Genomic DNA, 21,019 nt, shown 5'->3' with positions numbered 1-21,019 from the left:
GACAAGGACCGAAACAGAGGACATCTTGAACAGTCCACACAAACCAAATGGCTAATCAACCCATGAAGGGAAATAGGCACCATGTCCCTCATACATTAAAACTGCTTTCATGGAATCTGGCAGGATTGGCCAACAAAATCGACTCGGACTCATGGGCTGAATTAATCAATTCTAAAAGCGCCTGCCTCTTTCAAGAAACCTGGGCAAGGGAGGAGCTTACTTATAGAGGCTTTGAGACATTCTCGATTAAAGCTGCATGGGGAGGGAAAGGCCGACCATCCGGGGGTTTGGCGACCTGGGTGGCCTCGGATCTAGGCTGTACAGCTTCACGGTATACCGTGGATTCGGAAGACATACTGGCTGTTCTTCTCGAATGGACGGGATCTCATAAACTACTCGTAATTAATGTTTATTCCAGGCCAGTCTCCACGGCTGCCACCTCCAAAACCATTGAGGCACTGTCTTGTCTCTTAGGAACCATCCCAGAAGGTATACCATACCTAGTAGGGGGAGACTTTAACTCGCATTTCGAACTGCTACCTGGTCTACTTGATGGACCCTCCCTAGAGGAGGATTCAAGTTGGCAGGTTCCTCCAACAGAGGCTCCCCCTCCCAGAGCATGGACACCATTAGCCGTGCAGATAAACACGCTTACTCTCACTTACGGCCTGAGAGCCTGTAACGGCCGCATCGGGTCCGATATCCCGAGCAAATGTACGTACAATAAAATCGGGAGGGAATCTAGACTAGATTACTTTCTGGTACAGTTGCATGCCTGGAAAAGGGTGGTGGATTTCAGAGTAACATCTAGAGAGGACAGTGACCACAATGCCCTAGAGCTAGACTATGACATCCCCTGCATGGAGGAGAGGGTGTCAAATGAACACAAGCCCAGAGAGGGACACCTCCTAGATAACAACAGGAGGAGGATAAGATGGGAAAACCTTGCTACCAGCGAAGACAAGCTAGCTACCCTCTACGCTGGGATTACCCCAATCCTAGAAGAGGCCTTTGAATTATGGAACCCAGATCCCACGAAGGGAATTATTGAGGATCTCGCACAGGTACACGAGCACCTAATTAAAAAGCTTGAGGCCGACCTCTTCTGTACCAGACCTCCAAGAACTCAGGGATCGCATAAAGGCACTTGGTTTAATACCTCATGCCGAGATGCAAAACGCAACCTTTTATCTAGTATAAAACTAGGAGGCCCGAGCGAAGAGATCCGCACCAGAAGGAGGGCTTATAAAATACTTATATCCAACGCCAAGATAGAGTGGGATGTGCAGCACTGGGAGAATCTCTCGGAGTCCTTAGCAGGAGGAGACTCCCGCAAATTCTGGAGAATAATTAACCACGGCTGTGGAGATCTCCCCCCGGCAATTGAACCTAACATTGCTGCAAGTGTTTGGCAAAAACACTTCCAGTTGTTATATTCGTTAGAAGATGGGGGGATAGAACCATCTTCACCCATCACTCCCGAAAAACAGGCTTTTGATCCTTTTACTATAAAAGAGATTAGGATGGCGATAGCAGGGCTGTCCTCAGGAAAGGCACCAGGCTTGGATGGGGTCCCGGGTGACCTTTTCAAGCAGGAACCAGGAATCTGGGCACCCTATCTCCTAGTGTTATTTAATGCGGTGCTGGGGGGAATGAAAATACCAGACACTTGGCTGGGGGCGGAGGTGGTCCCGATTTTTAAAAAGGGATCGCCCCTGCTCCCAGTCAACTACTGTCCAATCAGCCTTATTGATGTCTCCCAGAAGCTATTTGGAAGACTAATACTTAACAGGCTGCAATGCTGGATAGAGGAGACTGACATTTTAAGCCCTCTCCAGGCGGGATTTAGAAAAGGAGTCTCCACAGTCGACCAAATACTCAGACTGAATATTATTTACTGGAAGACGGTATTTATTGAAGGCGGGACATTGTACGCGGTCTTTGTGGACCTTCGTGCCGCCTTCGATTTGGTCCCGCGGGCCAAACTGTGGGAGGTCCTGGCTGAGTTGGGTGTTCCAGGAGATATTCTCCATATCCTAATTAGATTGCACACTGACAACTATGCCAGAGTTAGATATGGAAAGGGAGGCAGGCTGACGGACAGGTTCCCCGTTCGCAGAGGGGTAAGGCAGGGTTGCGTATTGGCGCCGACCCTGTTTTGCCTATTTGTGAACGGGGTGATAGAGTACCTGAACAGGATCCCTAATATTGATGCGCCACAATTGAACAGCAGCAGGGTACCAGCGATCATGTTCGCGGACGATACCCTGCTGCTGTCAAAAACGCCAATGGGGCTCCAGAGGGTCCTGAATGGGTTTGTAGGGGTCTGGAAAAAAAACCCTCAAAGACCAAATTTATGATTCTCAACCCCAAACCCAAAAATTGCCCAAACCCGCGCCTAGGATCTACAACCCTGGAAAGGGTTCATGTAATAGAATACCTTGGCATAACCCTTAACCAGAACCTGACATGGCTGCCACACAAAACAAAAGCAACAACAAAATTAGTCCAGAGGGCAGGCGCCATAACAAGAATCGCTAAAAAATCTCCTCTTCGTCCATTGGTACCTGCCATCCATATCTACAAAGCTCAAGCCCGGGGGGGCATTACTTATGGGGGTGAGCTCTGGGGACACATTCCGTTATATACCATACAGGTTGCAGAAAATAACTTTATAAGACAATTAGCTGCACTTCCCCCGAGCACTCCGCTTCTCCCCCTTAGAATGGATCTGGCAATACGACCAATTACTGAGGAATTGGGCCTAAAACCCCTGACCTACTGGAGGCGTTTGTGGAGCAGTCAGGATCTGGTAAATTACAGAAACGAACTGCAGGAACTTCTTACATCAGCCTACGCCACCAAAATCCCCTGGATAAAGTACATCAGGGACATGTGTACGACCCTTGGAGTCTCAGAGCTGTGGTCCGAGCCAGAGATTGCGTCCGCAAGGCTTTCTAGAAAAGCACTTTCAAATTTATTCTATAGCTTTATGCTCCAGAAATCTTTGAATTCTATCCGGGAAGGATCCCTAACCGACACATTCATCAAGGTAAAAGACTCATATAGTCATGAACATGTACTAGATGGCATGACACCTGTGTTCTCACGGAAGATCTACATGCAATGGAGGTATGGATCTCTCCCCCTGAGGTCCCTCACTAAATCCTGGGCCGGCCATCTGGACTCAGGGGTGTGTCCAGCCTGCAACTACAAACTGGAAAGTGATCTTCACGTGGTCCTGTTCTGTAGAGCTTATAGCAGAATCAGGAGTTATTGGTTGGTCCCTCATTTAAAGAACTTGGGCTTTCGAACATATGCTCCGGCCTACAGAGTGCTCAAGACAGACCTATCGGCACCAACAGTGTTCGTAATGGCCAAATATTTGACGGCAATGTGGCGATTACGCACAAAAATAATCAAGGACACCATAGCTGCGTGAATACCTTTTTTCTTTTTTTCTTTTTTTTTTCCTTTTTTATTTTCTCTCTTTTTTTAAATTGTCTTGCACATCTGTTTTGAGATCGTTTCGTCCTCTTTTTAAGTAAAGTGTTATTTTAGTAAGCAGACCCTAACCATGAGTTGGGACATTTTTTTAAATGTATAGTACATTCTATAATGGTTTTAACTGTTTAATGATGAAAATCAATTTGTATATCTTTTATGATCTTTTATGATCGAAATAAAGATTAATTGAGTTGAGTTGAGTTAGTGCCCAAACCACACTCCTGTAAACGAAATATTAACTTGTTAACATGCTACCGACTCATTGGACTTTAGAACTGGTTAGACTACCTGTTTAAAAGAGAAAGCAGCATTTACCCTGGGTGTAAGTATAGTTTCTTGTGATTTTCTACCATGCTCCTTTGTTTCACATTTTAGAGTGTTTCTTCCTAAAATCCACCTATAAGGTATACCCAAACAACTTTGTATTCTCATAACAAAGGGGCTCACATGTTATTGAAATATCATCACCATATCCTCACAGCCACATACCATCATCCTGTTTGTGCCACATCCATACCTTAAAACTGGTAAAGAAGCAGCATGCTTCTGGGGTGACTGCAAGGTTATTGTTGATAACTGTACATATTGAGAGCTTCCTTTTAAGCCTTCTACAAAAAAAAACTATTTTAGAAAATGTACTGTCTCTATTCTGGCCACAGTTTTTTTTTTGTTGAAATTGTTTATTAGTATTTACTAAATATAATGCAATAGAGACAATATACAGCAATATGTAATACAATAACGTGAATTACATTGGTATTATTGTATAAATAATTAAATATATGAATTTCAGAAGGGTGGAGATATTATCTGACTAGAATACAAATGATACATTATTAAGATCCAAGAAGGAGAAAAGAATACAAGTATGAATAAAACAATAAGCAATTTGATAGAAAAACTCTAATGACAGATGATACGATAATGAGGAAGTTTAAAGTCAAAAGATCAAGAACGTGATATAAGGTGAGGTATAAAATAGCAATCAATTATATGGGCGAAAAAGAAAAAATATATAGGAAATGTTAGTAGAAAGAAAAGCAGAAATAATAAAGGAGAAATGGCAATAGAATAAATAAGTAAAAAGAATACAACATATGCCACTGTTAAGGTTAAACAATGTTTTAGAAATATAACTAGAGATTCCTAAGTACAGTTGATCCCTTTTTTATAGTTGGTTTCTTTAGCCGTAACTACAGAATCGCTAAATAAAATCGACTTACAAATTGCTGCCTGGCGCACTATCCCTCTACCGGCAATGCCTTGCTGCTTTGATATCTGAAATTAAAATATACATTTTCTTGCACCACAAATCAGATATCTCAGTATTGACAGTTTACGTTGATTAAATCACCAGTGACTTCGGAAGGTAGAGGATGGTTATTGGTCCAAAGAATACGTATAAACGTAAGTATGTAAGCATATTGTCATATCTCCATTGCTTTATGCACATTCTCATGAACTATTTCAGTTAACAAAAAAAGGACGCCTCTGAAGAATACAAGAGCATGAGGGGAATCCTACGGACTGTTTCTTATTGCCTTCACACACCCCTAAAGATGTCATGCTTCATTATGAAGGTGTGTGCGCGAGGGACTAATTAACGTGTGGAATACCAACATAATATATCACGTCATAGACGTGGGGTAGGCTCAGCACCCACCTTTTATTAGTCCTGCTGAAGCGTTGTGAATCAGTTATTGACCATTAGATGTGAATCATGCTGACCTGATTACACTATTTCTCACAGCTACTTGGGCCCAGTAGCTTCAACCAGGTTTTTTGTCCTTTTAATGCTGCCAGGAGAACCTCCAAATTAAAATAGTTTCTTGGTATCTTCTAGACCATTTTATTACCTTGCTTTTTACCACCCCATACTCTTTACTCCATAGCGCACAAACCTTCCAACATACGGCAAACAAAAAAAAAAGCTCCCCCCCCAAAAAAAAGACACACTTCGTGGGGCCCATAGTGCACTGCAGCGCCGGCCCAACAATGATCAATGCCCAATGATGAAGCATGACATCCTTGGGGGTGTGTGAGGGCAACAAGAAACAATATATAGGATTCCTCCCTTATGGTCTTATGTTCTTCAGAGTCATCCTTCCTTAGACCTCCTTTTCATGGATACAGTACCTCTGTGATTGACATTACAGTTGCCTTCGGGGCCTGGGTACTGGATCTTTTTTTACTCCTAGCCCCCCCTTTCTCTTAGTGTCTGTTTCAATTAACATCATGTATGTCTCATTGGTCCTGGGCGCTTTTTTCCTGGGTAAATCATTTTTAATTGATGGGTTTTTTTTGTGGTTTTTTTTTATATAGCGCAATATCACCGCCAGGTCTCAAAGCGCTTTGCATTGGGAACCCGGCCTGGTTTTTCCCTGTGAGATAGCCCCTACTGGGTATCCCAAGGTGAAAGCCAGGCATCCCGCCTCGGGGGTCCGTAGTGGAGATTAAGCAATCTATTGCCCAGAGTTGCAGAGTGTGAATCTGTGATTCGAGTAGGCACCGAAGCGAGAATTACCGAGTCCATGGACATTTTGGGCTCAAGACCCTGCCGCGTCGGGAATTGAACCCTGGTCCCGGGTCTGATCTCAGCGTCCGGGTCTGCCTCCTCTAACCAGTGAGCCACACTTCTCCACTAACTGATCATTGCTTCTTCCATATGATGAGACCCATTTTCCTTCTCGTCCACAATCACTTAGGATTTATTCTTCCACATTTGTATCATTTTAAGCTGTTTATGTAACATCTATCCACTTAGATCTTCAAAATGCTGTTAGTCTGTTCTTAGCCAACAAAACATTTCAGAGAAAATTGTACTACTTTTGGAGTACAGTTCATCTTCTGGTCTGGAGCTCAACCGGCTCTCAGGCTTTGTACACAAGAAAATTGCTGTTAATAGTTTTCTAGTATGAAGCTCCATCCTACCTTGAGTGTTTTCCCATTTATTGTTAGTATCCTATTTATGAGTGAAGTTTCATGCAATATTCACATTTTCCGTTCTTAAGACCCTTCTGGCATGAGCACACGTAATCACACATAAAACTTACTATAATCAGTTTGGGTCTGTTTTTACGACAAAAGCGCTAAAATTGTTAGAAAGGATTGTTTTTCAAACAAAATGAGTGGTTGAAAACTTTATTGGACAGCCGTTGAGGGATATTTGTTGTTTGGCACAACCATGAAAAATGCTCAAAGGGATATTCTCGTACTAATCAGTGAACTTTGGAGCATGGAAAGAGTAAGATATATGATACTATTTAAGTTGTATTTTTCAGAAATGGGAGATTTCCACTCCTGCAAAGGTCAATGTTGATGCCTACTATCTAGGTTCACTTTGAACACTTATGTAGCATGGCTCCTGCCTCATCTAAACTAAGTCCAACCATTGTAATAAGAAACATAGGGTCAGCGGTATTTGTGGGAGAATGGGTTAAGCCAGGGACTTGCAGGAGGAAGCATCTGAAATGATACATAACATGAAATAGGTATTTTACCACACTATAAACCTATTGGAGTTCAGTTATATACCAATTAACTGGAAAGCAGAGATTATTTTGCATGATTATCCATAAACAGCACAAAAGACACAGTAAAAATTATTTTACTGCCAACAGAAAATTGGATAGAAATGTACAATAGTATTAAAAATAAATCTACTGTAAGTATATATTGAAATATAAATTTTCCACTCAAGTGCTACCTGAACTTGCGGAAAGTGTGAGAATTCCATAAAAGACAGTAAATTGGCAATATCTTACATAATTAAAGAGTATGAAAGGAGTGCATTATGCCTTACACAGCATTGAGCCTCTTTATTATTGAGGTCACTGATGAGTTTGTAACATTCAGAGTGAGTCTTCTAATCTTAATGGCCAGGTGATATCAATATTCTTGTTCCTAGATGACAGCTAGAAGATCTGAGATGTTTGCCAGTTTCGGTCACAGGAAATCCCTGTGATTAAGGCAGAACGACCAAATGCATGGTTATCATTTCACAGGAGGTTTATTTTTGACTTGCACTTGGGCGGCAAAATAACTGAGTTCAGTGAAGCAACGTGATGATCTCAGAACTACTTTGCAGACAGCCTTAATTGAGTAATATCACTTTTCTAAACACCATCTAAGGGTAGCAAAGACTGGACGAAATTTGCAGGATCTCAAGCAAATGTGTAGGCAGTGCACTTGCTGTTACACCAGAACTAGGTAGAAAGGGCAAGTTGTTTCTGCAACCGTATATGTAACCGGCTTGAGGTGACAGAACGAATTGACAGTCTTGATTAGTACAGAACCCATTAACTTCCTGATGGAAATGGGAATATTTGATTTAACAGGTTATAACTCTCGCCTTCAGAGTTTAAAGGACAGTTGAACACCTTGGTCCATTTTATCTATAAAGTGCACTGCCTTCGACTGCATGGTGGCTCACATTTATCAGGGTGTGTCGGGGGCATGCTGAGTCACTGTGACATAAGAATGTTAATGTGCCGCCAGACTCGCAGCTGCAAGCTCCCACCTGTGCCAGGGCAGTTCATTAGTAAATGATGGAGCAACTGTTTGAAGTATAGCCAGTCCATATTTTCTTTGCAGTCAGCAAAGCAGCCTGCCTTTAAAAAAAGGGACAGATCTCCATGCAGGCGGGTGCTGTGGGTGACTGCACCTGACTATAGGGGGATGACTAATGGGGTCCAAGGGACATGTGTACGACCCTTGGAGTCTCAGAGCTGTGGTCCGAGCCAGAGATTGCGTCCGCAAGGCTTTCTGGAAAAGCACTTTCAAATGTATTCTATAGCTTTATGCTCCAGAAATCTTTGAATTCTATCCGGGAAGGATCCCTAACCGACACATTCATCAAGGTAAAAGACTCATATAGTCATGAACATGTACTAGATGGCATGACACCTGTGTTCTCACGGAAGATCTACATGCAATGGAGGTATGGATCTCTCACCCTGAGGTCCCTCACTAAATCCTGGGCCGGCCATCTGGACTCAGGGGTGTGTCCAGCCTGCAACTACAAACTGGAAAGTGATCTTCACGTGGTCCTGTTCTGTAGAGCTTATAGCAGAATCAGGAGTTATTGGTTGGTCCCTCATTTAAAGAACTTGGGCTTTCGAACATATGCTCCGGCCTACAGAGTGCTCAAGACAGACCTATCAGCACCAACAGTGTTCGTAATGGCCACATTTTTGACGGCAATGTGGCGATTACGCACAAAAATAATCAAGGACACCATAGCTGCGTGAATACCTTTTTTCTTTTTTTCTTTTTTTTTTCCTTTTTTATTTTCTCTCTTTTTTTAAATTGTCTTGCACATCTGTTTTGAGATCGTTTCGTCCTCTTTTTAAGTAAAGTGTTATTTTAGTAAGCAGACCCTAACCATGAGTTGGGACATTTTTTAAAATGTATAGTACATTCTATAATGGTTTTAACTGTTTAATGATGAAAATCAATTTGTATATCTTTTATGATCTTTTATGATCGAAATAAAGATTACTTGAGTTGAGTTGAGTTAGTGCCCAAACCACACTCCTGTAAACGAAATATTAACTTGTTAACATGCTACCGACTCATTGGACTTTAGAACTGGTTAGACTATCTGTTTAAAAGAGAAAGCAGCATTTACCCTGGGTGTAAGTATAGTTTCTTGTGATTTTCTACCATGCTCCTTTGTTTCACATTTTAGAGTGTTTCTTCCTAAAATCCACCTATAAGGTATACCCAAACAACTTTGTATTCTCATAACAAAGGGGCTCACATGTTATTGAAATATCATCACCATATCCTCACAGCCACATACCATCATCCTGTTTGTGACACATCCATACCTTAAAACTGGTAAAGAAGCAGCATGCTTCTGGGGTGACTGCAAGGTTATTGTTGATAACTGTACATATTGAGAGCTTCCTTTTAAGCCTTCTACAAAAAAAAACTATTTTAGAAAATGTACTGTCTCTATTCTGGCCACAGTTTTTTTTTTTGTTGAAATTGTTTATTAGTATTTACTAAATATAATGCAATAGAGACAATATACAGCAATATGTAATACAATAACGTGAATTACATTGGTATTATTGTATAAATAATTAAATATATGAATTTCAGAAGGGTGGAGATATTATCTGACTAGAATACAAATGATACATTATTAAGATCCAAGAAGGAGAAAAGAATACAAGTATGAATAAAACAATAAGCAATTTGATAGAAAAACTCTAATGACAGATGATACGATAATGAGGAAGTTTAAAGTCAAAAGATCAAGAACGTGATATAAGGTGAGGTATAAAATAGCAATCAATTATATGGGCGAAAAAGAAAAAATATATAGGAAATGTTAGTAGAAAGAAAAGCAGAAATAATAAAGGAGAAATGGCAATAGAATAAATAAGTAAAAAGAATACAACATATGCCACTGTTAAGGTTAAACAATGTTTTAGAAATATAACTAGAGATTCCTAAGTACAGTTGATCCCTTTTTTATAGTTGGTTTCTTTAGCCGTAACTACAGAATCGCTAAATAAAATCGACTTACAAATTGCTGCCTGGCGCACTATCCCTCTACCGGCAATGCCTTGCTGCTTTGATATCTGAAATTAAAATATACATTTTCTTGCACCACAAATCAGATATCTCAGTATTGACAGTTTACGTTGATTAAATCACCAGTGACTTCGGAAGGTAGAGGATGGTTATTGGTCCAAAGAATACGTATAAACGTAAGTATGTAAGCATATTGTCATATCTCCATTGCTTTATGCACATTCTCATGAACTATTTCAGTTAACAAAAAAAGGACGCCTCTGAAGAATACAAGAGCATGAGGGGAATCCTACGGACTGTTTCTTATTGCCTTCACACACCCCTAAAGATGTCATGCTTCATTATGAAGGTGTGTGTGCGAGGGACTAATTAACGTGTGGAATACCAACATAATATATCACGTCATAGACGTGGGGTAGGCTCAGCACCCACCTTTTATTAGTCCTGCTGAAGCGTTGTGAATCAGTTATTGACCATTAGATGTGAATCATGCTGACCTGATTACACTATTTCTCACAGCTACTTGGGCCCCGTAGCTTCAACCAGGTTTTTTGTCCTTTTAATGCTGCCAGGAGAACCTCCAAATTAAAATAGTTTCTTGGTATCTTCTAGACCATTTTATTACCTTGCTTTTTACCACCCCATACTCTTTACTCCATAGCGCACAAACCTTCCAACATACGGCAAACAAAAAAAAAGGTCCCCCCCCCCAAAAAAAGACACACTTCGTGGGGCCCATAGTGCACTGCAGCGCCGGCCCAACAATGATCAATGCCCAATGATGAAGCATGACATCCTTGGGGGTGTGTGAGGGCAACAAGAAACAATATATAGGATTCCTCCCTTATGGTCTTATGTTCTTCAGAGTCATCCTTCCTTAGACCTCCTTTTCATGGATACAGTACCTCTGTGATTGACATTACAGTTGCCTTCGGGGCCTGGGTACTGGATCTTTTTTTACTCCTAGCCCCCCCTTTCTCTTAGTGTCTGTTTCAATTAACATCATGTATGTCTCATTGGTCCTGGGCGCTTTTTTCCTGGGTAAATCATTTTTAATTGATGGGTTTTTTTTTTTTATATAGCGCAATATCACCGCCAGGTCTCAAAGCGCTTTGCATTGGGAACCCGGCCTGGTTTGTCCCTGTGAGATAGCCCCTACTGGGTATCCCAAGGTGAAAGCCAGGCATCCCGCCTCGGGGGTCCGTAGTGGAGATTAAGCAATCTATTGCCCAGAGTTGCAGAGTGTGAATCTGTGATTCGAGTAGGCACCGAAGCGAGAATTACCGAGTCCATGGACATTTTGGGCTCAAGACCCTGCCGCGTCGGGAATTGAACCCTGGTCCCGGGTCTGATCTCAGCGTCCGGGTCTGCCTCCTCTAACCAGTGAGCCACACTTCTCCACTAACTGATCATTGCTTCTTCCATATGATGGGACCCATTTTCCTTCTCGTCCACAATCACTTAGGATTTATTCTTCCACATTTGTATCCTTTTAAGCTGTTTATGTAACATCTATCCACTTAGATCTTCAAAATGCTGTTAGTCTGTTCTTAGCCAACAAAACATTTCAGAGAAAATTGTACTACTTTTGGAGTACAGTTCATCTTCTGGTCTGGAGCTCAACCGGCTCTCAGGCTTTGTACACAAGAAAATTGCTGTTAATAGTTTTCTAGTATGAAGCTCCATCCTACCTTGAGTGTTTTCCCATTTATTGTTAGTATCCTATTTATGAGTGAAGTTTCATGCAATATTCACATTTTCCGTTCTTAAGACCCTTCTGGCATGAGCACACGTAATCACACATAACTTACTATAATCAGTTTGGGTCTGTTTTTACGACAAAAGCGCTAAAATTGTTAGAAAGGATTGTTTTTCAAACAAAATGAGTGGTTGAAAACTTTATTGGACAGCCGTTGAGGGATATTTGTTGTTTGGCACAACCATGAAAAATGCTCAAAGGGATATTCTAGTACTAATCAGTGAACTTTGGAGCATGGAAAGAGTAAGATATATGATACTATTTAAGTTGTATTTTTCAGAAATGGGAGATTTCCACTCCTGCAAAGGTCAATGTTGATGCCTACTATCTAGGTTCACTTTGAACACTTATGTAGCATGGCTCCTGCCTCATCTAAACTAAGTCCAACCATAGTAATAAGAAACATAGGGTCAGCGGTATTTGTGGGAGAATGGGTTAAGCCAGGGACTTGCAGGAGGAAGCATCTGAAATGATACATAACATGAAATAGGTATTTTACCACACTATAAACCTATTGGAGTTCAGTTATATACCAATTAACTGGAAAGCAGAGATTATTTTGCATGATTATCCATAAACAGCACAAAAGACACAGTAAAAATTATTTTACTGCCAACAGAAAATTGGATAGAAATGTACAATAGTATTAAAAATAAATCTACTGTAAGTATATATTGAAATATAAATTTTCCACTCACAAGTGCTACCTGAACTTGCGGAAAGTGTGAGAATTCCATAAAAGACAGTAAATTGGCAATATCTTACATAGTTAAAGAGTATGAAAGGAGTGCATTATGCCTTACACAGCATTGAGCCTCTTTATTATTGAGGTCACTGATGAGTTTGTAACATTCAGAGTGAGTCTTCTAATCTTAATGGCCAGGTGATATCAATATTCTTGTTCCTAGATGACAGCTAGAAGATCTGATATGTTTGCCAGTTTCGGTCACAGGAAATCCCTGTGATTAAGGCAGAACGACCAAATGCATGGTTATCATTTCACAGGAGGTTTATTTTTGACTTGCACTTGGGCGGCAAAATAACTGAGTTCAGTGAAGCAACGTGATGATCTCAGAACTACTTTGCAGACAGCCTTAATTGAGTAATATCACTTTTCTAAACACCATCTAAGGGTAGCAAAGACTGGACGAAATTTGCAGGATCTCAAGCAAATGTGTAGGCAGTGCACTTGCTGTTACACCAGAACTAGGTAGAAAGGGCAAGTTGTTTCTGAAACCGTATATGTAACCGGCTTGAGGGGACAGAACGAATTGACAGTCTTGATTAGTACAGAACCCATTAACTTCCTGATGGAAATGGGAATATTTGATTTAACAGGTTATAACTCTCGCCTTCAGAGTTTAAAGGACAGTTGAACACCTTGGTCCATTTTATCTATAAAGTGCACTGCCTTCGGCTGCATGGTGGCTCACATTTATCAGGGTGTGTCGGGGGCATGCTGAGTCACTGTGACATAAGAATGTTAATGCGCCGCCAGACTCGCAGCTGCAAGCTCCCACCTGTGCCAGGGCAGTTCATTAGTAAATGATGGAGCAACTGTTTGAAGTATAGCCAGTCCATATTTTCTTTGCAGTCAGCAAAGCAGCCTGCCTTTAAAAAAAGGGACAGATCTCCATGCAGGCGGGTGCTGTGGGTGACTGCACCTGACTATAGGGGGATGACTGATGGGGTCCAAGGGCCCCCCTTTTCCATGCTTTTGGGGAAGGGGGTTCTCAATAGCTGTGCACCTCCACATAGGTGGCACACAATCAGTGCAGCTTATAACAGATCATGTGCCTCTGCGCTTGCCTTTATAATACAGTACTGGTGGAAAGGCAAAGTGTTCCTTCTTTTGATTGGGACCTACAACCCTATGCAAATAAGGGGTCAAACTCTTGGGACCGCTATCTGTGTGCAAATGCAATGTGGATTACAGAAGTGTGCGTACACGCATCTGCAGCCCCTTTTTAATGCAAAAGTGTCCTTGGGGCGCAGAAATAGGACGCACACATCTTTCACCCCTAGATACTTTCAATAATAGGGGCCTGGTGTTAAATAGAGAGGGTCATGAACACAATCAGGAAAATTATCTTGTATGGCCTATTGTCATAAGTGTACACTTGTTACATCACGTTAAATGATATTAGGCTCCACGTATTGTAGCTGCATCTACAACATTTGGTTAAAGGATCTAATCCATGAATTGTAATATTACATCATAATCGGTCACCCACATTTGTGTGATATTAATCACTGAGTCTGTTTGTATTCTCTTCAATCGTCTATTTCGTAATAGACTTTGGGATGTCTATTTTTTATCATAGAATTTGCATTTTAATTTCTGTTATTCCAGCCTAAGTTTCAAAACTGTTATTGTATTAAAGATTTTTTCCAATGTATTTAGGTGACATGACTTAATCGGAAATTGATACTTTAGCTATCGTCTGTCTATATTTATTTTCTCTGAAAAGTTATGAGGATTGGTCAAAATACCTAAACATGTTTAAAAAAGCTTCAATTGTTACAATTAACAGGCTAAAACCTTTCCTTAGTACTGTTAACAAGTTATAAAATTCCATTTCCTCAGGATACTTTTTAAAAAGCCAGTCATAATCATAATGCAGAATTCGTTTTCCATTTGTTGTAAAAATAAGTACGCTGGCCGGCATTGCCGCCAAGAACCCTGCTTTAGATACTGTCTGATCCACCTTTTACGTTCATTCTCATAATATTTACAAAATAAAACCACGTGAAATGTGGATTGCAATCACACAGGCAGAACTCAAAGTTCCTTGACCAGTCGTTTTTAGCTGGAAATATTACCAGGTGATGTAATATTTCAAATCTAAACCTGGTAAAAATTAATCGATCGAAACCCTTTATGCAAAGAAGTAAGTAAGGTTGGATCGCATAACAGGCCAAGGTCATTTGATGTTGAATTACTGATATTTTAGTTATTTCGCCCGATGATCTAAGTAGTTCAAAATGGTTCATACATAACATTTTTAGTTCCTTTCTTGATATCATGCAGATTAGTTGAGGGTCATTATAGAGTTCAGGTCTATGGAGATCAGTTAGCGTTTTTCTAACATACTCTAACCATGTAATGTGTTTTGAGTTGTCCAAAGCTATTACATCCTTAATGATTTCCCGATTAAGGCCCAACACATCTGCAGACCAAACTCTCTGCCAGAGTAAGATTGGTTGTAATTTTATAAGATCTGAGATAAACTCCATACCTAATTCTGCATGACAATTAAAAACTGACGTGCCCTGAGGGAGCGCTAAAAGATATCTTCAAAAGCAATTTTCTGCAATTTGAATGGATGCTACATTTTGAAAACCCCAAATACCCGCCCCTTAAAGTGCTATGCTTCTACATTTAGCTGTGTATATTTTTAAAAGGATCTCCGGTGGTCTTTTTCCTAATTTTTGGACAAAATTCATTAGTGCCACAATTGAGCGTTTAAACAATAGGGTTCTGCTCTTAACTGCAGGACCCCAAGAGCCCGGACCGTCAAGAAGCACCCCCAAGTAGGAGAAAGTTTTGGTATGTTCAATAGAAACACCGCCCACCTGGATAGTTTTACATTTAGCCCGACCCTTCCCACACTTCATCACGAACGATTTCTTGGCATTTATTTTTAGGCCCCTTTTATCCATGAACTCAATGTATTTGGAAAGTGCCTTCTGGGCACCTATCTTAGTTCTGGCCATTAGCACCCCGTCGTCCGCATAGAGAAGGGAGACAGCCTGCTTATTTCTATATCTTGGAGAATCTACTACACCTGCCTCCAATTCCTCCTCCAAAGCGTTCGTATATATGGAGAAGAGAAATGGGGCCAGGACGCAGCCCTGTCTGACTCCCTTCTCTATGCGGAAAGGCTTGGTGCACTCGCCCTTCAGGCCGTGTCTCTCTTTTGCAGTGGCTCCTGCATATAGTTGTCGAAGGAATTGCACAATTGCAGGTTCCAGCCTTATGTCTTCCAATACTCCCCAGAGCTTATTATGATCTACACAGTCAAAAGCGGCCGTGAGATCGACAAATATGGCGTATAAACACCCTGTCTTTGCCTCGGTATATTTCTCTTGTAGCATCACAAAATGTAGAACCTGCTCCACTGTGCCCATCCCCTCCCTGAAACCGTACTGTACCGGGCTCAAAATATTATTGTCATCATCCCAAGTTTGTAGTTTATTTAGGACCACCCTGCCTGCAATCTTCATGAGTGAATAGGCCTATAGTTAGCTGGATTCTCTCTGTCCCCTTTTTTATAGATCTGTATTATTACCGATTCGGACCAGTTTTTTATAAATCCTTTGGAACAGCAGGCCGTTAGGACACGTGTCAAAACTGGGGCCCAAAGTTCGGTAGTCATTTTGAAAATATCATTTGGAATCCCATCAGGACCCGGGGCTTTGTTTCCTTTACTGTTAATTGCTGATAGGACTTCCTCATGTGAAAACTCTATAGATATCTGGGAATGTTCCTGATCTTGATCATCCAGCTCGTTATTCTCTAAGGGCCTAACAAGATTTCCATCCTCTTTTTTTATATACCTTCGAGAAGAAATCGATCCAGGTACTTTCATCTATGGCGATTTCTATTCTCAAGGTATCTTTTTTAGAAAAATAAGGAGCATTCACTGCCTGCCAGAATGATTGGGAATCTCTAAGTTGGGCGGCCTCACACAAATTTAGCCACGCCTGTTCTTTATTTATTTTTTCCGTTGATTCCAGGCTGTTACAGGCCTTTCTACAATCTCTAATTAGTTCATAGTCCCTTATTTGTGTGCTAAATGCATCCTTGAGGAGGGAATATGTTTTAGTGCACTGGGTGCCAACCACCCATTACTCTTATTTTGTTTCTTTTTATTTGGCATAGAGAGGGAGTTTTGGATAGCAATAGTGACCTGCCCGAAGGCATCCAGAATCTCAACGTAAGCGGTCTCTTCATCTAGACATACCAGGATAGGTGTTAATGCCTTTTCTAGAATATCGGCGTTCATTTTTATTGGGTCTTTTTTACCCCACTTGTGTGCAAAGCCATTTTGACGAGCCAACACAATTTCTTGCGACCATGCCAAACACACTATATTAGAGGAATCGATACAGTCAGGTAATTTTAGGTGCAGACTAAGGGGCAAATGGTCACTAAGGCCATTTGGGACAATCATAAAATGTTTTACCCAGTTAGAATATCGAATAGGTAGGATAATGAAACCGATCACAGATTTGAATCCTCGACCTATAAAAGTCGTACTAAAGTTTACCTTTGGGGAGCACATCATGTTTACAAAGCCAAGATCGAACGTGGCCATATTATTGTTAATTTTTTTCCCCCTCTTTCTGTGTGGACAAAGTGATTCAAGCCACCATTTTCTTCCCATTCATTTTCCCCGAAGCCGAACGCATTCAGCTTACATACACTTATGTTAAAATCCCCTCCCCATAACAAAATTAGATCTCTTCCTTTTGCAGTAGTTTGATAATTTAAATCTTCTAAAAAAACTTTCATCACAACCGTGAAATTAGCATTGTCAATATTTTTATAGAAGTTTACCATCAACTCTATGGATGAGTGTAAGTAGATGGATAAACCAAAGGTGGTGATGGACGGAGCGTTGATAATACAAACACTCACCCCTAGTCAACTGATCTGGGTTTAATCCATCACCGTTCTTTAGCTCACTCCGCCACCCCAGTTGAGACATGGCCATATGCAACATACCGTGTAAGTAGATGGATACCATTTGATATAAAGGGGAACTTTTTATCATTTTAACACCCTGCACCCTCAGCATGTTTGATACATATACACAGATTCCCCCTTTGTGTCATCCATATATGGACCGCACCGCTGGAATATGGAAAGTTTTGTAACCGTCCAAATGTTTTTCATTTATGAACCAACTTTCTCGGAGGCACAGTATGTCAAACGTCTGGATAAAATCCCCCCAAAATGATTAGAGACTTTGCTCTCAAGGCCACAAACATTCCAAGAGGCTATCCTTTCAAGCCCGCGAGTTATTGGTGAACTGGCTGGTGGAATACAATCATCATCAATGGGGGGCTTTGATGCTCCCACCTTAACAACAGCCTCCACGTGTTCTCCATCCTTCGAAACCACTAGGTTCCCTACTTCAGGTCTGACTTGTGCACTGCATGGGATTATTAGACTTGCACATTGGTCTTTATTTCTGTCAGAATCTAAGGCATCATTAAAAATAGCATCTTTAGCGTGTGGGGAGACTACATCCTGTAACAAGTTAGGCTTGGTCTGGGCCTCTGGTATGACCTTATTTAAGTGATGCACTAACGGTGTAATCTCTTTCTGAGCTGAGCTACACGTTTTATAAATACCATCATGAAGTCAATCCACCTCTAGCTGTCTCATGGTTCGAATCTATTGTGTATCATAACTTTATAGGTCAGGGTATCATCGTTAAAGCCATGCCGCAAAGTAGAATTTTCTCTCCATAACAGACATGGATGATAGAAAAAGCCCAGTGGAAGAACTTTTATTCCATCAGTTCTTAAATCAACTTGCCCCACTCGTTTTAGGATTTCATGGACCAGGGCTGGGGAACTCAGGGTCAAAACCGCACAATCACCTATCCAAATCTTTCTCTCCCAACCCACCCAAGAAACACGTCTCACCATTTTAAACGCCTCAAACCTATCCTTAGCTAGACCTGTCTTTAGCCCCAAGTGATGAATGGACTTGTTCCGCAGGGTAGCCCAGCATTCGTTAGCAGAATCGTTTATCAGTGGTACATTTGCCAGTACTAGGGTGTACAGGGCTTTGGCTGGAGGAAGATTAAGGGTAATATGTTCTTGACGCGGTATTTGGATAGATGTCTTATGTAGCTTTTCCTGTGGGTGCGCATCAATGTGCGGTATCCTCCCATTTTCTTTTTCTATACCTCCTGCCCCCTTTTTTCCATCATGATTATTATTATTATGCCCTTGTGTAACACCTCTGGCAGTTTTTTTCCGAATTACTAGGGGTATGGGCTCCCTGTCTCAGAATAGAGGAGGGCTGTCTACATGACCGTTCATCACCCCCATTTGATGACTTGGGTTCGAATTCAGTTAGTTTGTTCAAGATAGAAGCTTGTCCAGCTTCTAGGTGCGCTAACCTTTCCTCTAGTGGACCAATGAGTGTTTGGATTGTAGATACCAAATCTGCAAAAAGGGACTTAGACTCAGATAGGCGGCTACAGGTTTGCGATTTAATATTACTTTTTACCTGGGTTGCCCGTTTTTTCCCCCTATTTGTCCCTATATTAGGCTTACTTTTTGTCATAGTTGCGACTGGGGGCTTATTAGTTTGTGCCTCAGGGGTAATGTGTATCACAGGAAGTAGACTAATGGGGGGGACTTTCATTTCCTTTATACAAGTTCTCTTTGGTGGGCAGTGTGAGAACCTCTTGATCTTCAGGGAGAATCTCATCCCCTCCTCTAAGAATGCAGCCATTAATTAACTCATTTGAAATGTTACTGCTATTTTGTGTTCCCGGGGACTTTGTCCCTTGATTACTAACGTTTTTACTCAGCACCCCTGTAATCAATCCTTCTGTCTGTTTAGTCAATGCATCTTCTACACTGGATATGTGTTTTTCTATAGCCCCTACTGCACCCGCCAAGTAGTTCATTAATGACATGTTAGTTAATTTTTTCTTATCTGATGGTAGTGCTCCATTTGATCTGTTTAACTTTCTTTTCCCCATCAATTGTGTGGCAGTCCCTCCTCATGCACACTTAAGACACTATGTCAACTGACAAAGTCTACTTAAACAGGGAGAGTCTTTTGGCAATAATAATGTCCTTACTTTATTATGGTCCCAAATACCGATGAGCCAAGAGACGGGGCCCAGCCCAGCCTCTTTCGGGCTATGACTGGTAAGGACGGGCCCGCCCTTGGCCCGTGCGTGTCCCGCTTTAGGTCCCTTCTGATTTTAAGGGCTGGCGCTGGATTTGCCTCTCGCAGCCCCTCTCGCGAGACCACACTGCCTCCTGGGGGATGTAGTGCCCCGGCAGTCAGCGGTCCGCGGGAGCAACGAGGTGGGTGGCGAAGGTTGGTCTGGTCAACAGTACAGACAGCAACACACTATAGGGCAGCAACACAGTCTCTCCCCAAGCCAGAGAGTGCGTCCCGCGCCGCGGTAGGTCCCATCTGATTTTAAGGGCTGGCGCTGGATTTGCCTCTCGCGGCCCCTCTCAACTATCAAGTTAATTTAAGTGCCTTACCCCAATTTCATAAACTTTGCACCTTGCAGTGCCTTTTTTTGCAAACACATTTGCACCCACCGACCGAGTCAAAAAAACTGAATTTTGCATTGGTTAATATGTGTGATCTGACCCATACGAGTCAGAGATAAGATGTTCAGGTATCGCAAGGGCTGAATCAGCATAGTTTTTGCATTCGATCCAGTTGTTAGCGGTGCTGTGATTCCGTAACGCATTGATGTTTTGCCAGAACATCCCTGAAGAATTATAATGACATAGTTTGCAAACGCTAAGTCTCACTTTGTTTTGTAGGCAAATACGTCATGGTAATGGGCGTTGTTCAGTCTTGCAGCCCTGAACCCTTCCTGCGTGCGGTGAAAATGACGGACCTCTCCGATAATCCAGTACATTCCCGCATGTGGAGGCTTGAAGTGGAGGACTTGCACAGAAACCTGCCCCTGATGTAGCGCCTCCAGGCATGCTGAGGATTCTGCAGCTGTTTCCTATTACAACCACACCTCTTGGACACTGAAAGAGATACCATTGCTCTGTTTCACAAGCACTGATTTAATTTGATGAAAGTACAGCATGGCTCACTTCACGTTGGGTTTTAATCAAATGCACGAACGTTGGAATTCAGTAAATTGTACATTTTCTTTTATGTATGGTCAGGTACAACCTGACCGGAAGAGAAATAGTTCCAGCTAACTTGAAAACTGTACATAATGTTATTTAGGTCAAATAAAATATTTGTACTGAACAAGTTAAATGAATGTTTTTCTTCTTTAAGATATTATGGAGTAATCTGCTCTGCCCAAGGTTATTTGCCTTTTGAATTCCTCTTACTCCATTTTTAGGTCGAGCGTGAGCCTGCGCGCAAGCGCGGCTCTGCAAAGAGTTGCTCTGCAAAGAGCTGTGGTAGTTCAGTACAGAGAGAAGCTTCGCCCACTCCCTAACCCTTATTTTTCATTGGCT

At 41.6% G+C, this 21,019-nt stretch overlaps 1 protein-coding gene across 1 annotated transcript in view; it reads left to right on the top strand.

The window, feature by feature from the left end:
• RMI2 (RecQ mediated genome instability 2) overlaps positions 1–20,813 on the top strand; it is a 71,944-nt gene extending 51,131 nt beyond the window's left edge. The window contains exon 3 of the mRNA XM_078663152.1: positions 20,357–20,813. Within this exon, the coding sequence (XP_078519278.1) occupies positions 20,357–20,511 (155 nt within the window). The 3' untranslated portion in view covers positions 20,512–20,813. The remainder of the gene's footprint in view (positions 1–20,356) is intronic.
• The last annotated feature ends 206 nt before the right edge of the window (positions 20,814–21,019 follow it).

This window comes from Lissotriton helveticus, chromosome 10, assembly GCF_964261635.1.
Source record: "Lissotriton helveticus chromosome 10, aLisHel1.1, whole genome shotgun sequence".
In the NCBI taxonomy this organism is placed as follows: Eukaryota; Metazoa; Chordata; class Amphibia; order Caudata; family Salamandridae; genus Lissotriton; species Lissotriton helveticus.
Note: the sequence above shows the minus strand (reverse complement) of the source record. Positions and strands in the feature narration are given on the sequence as shown.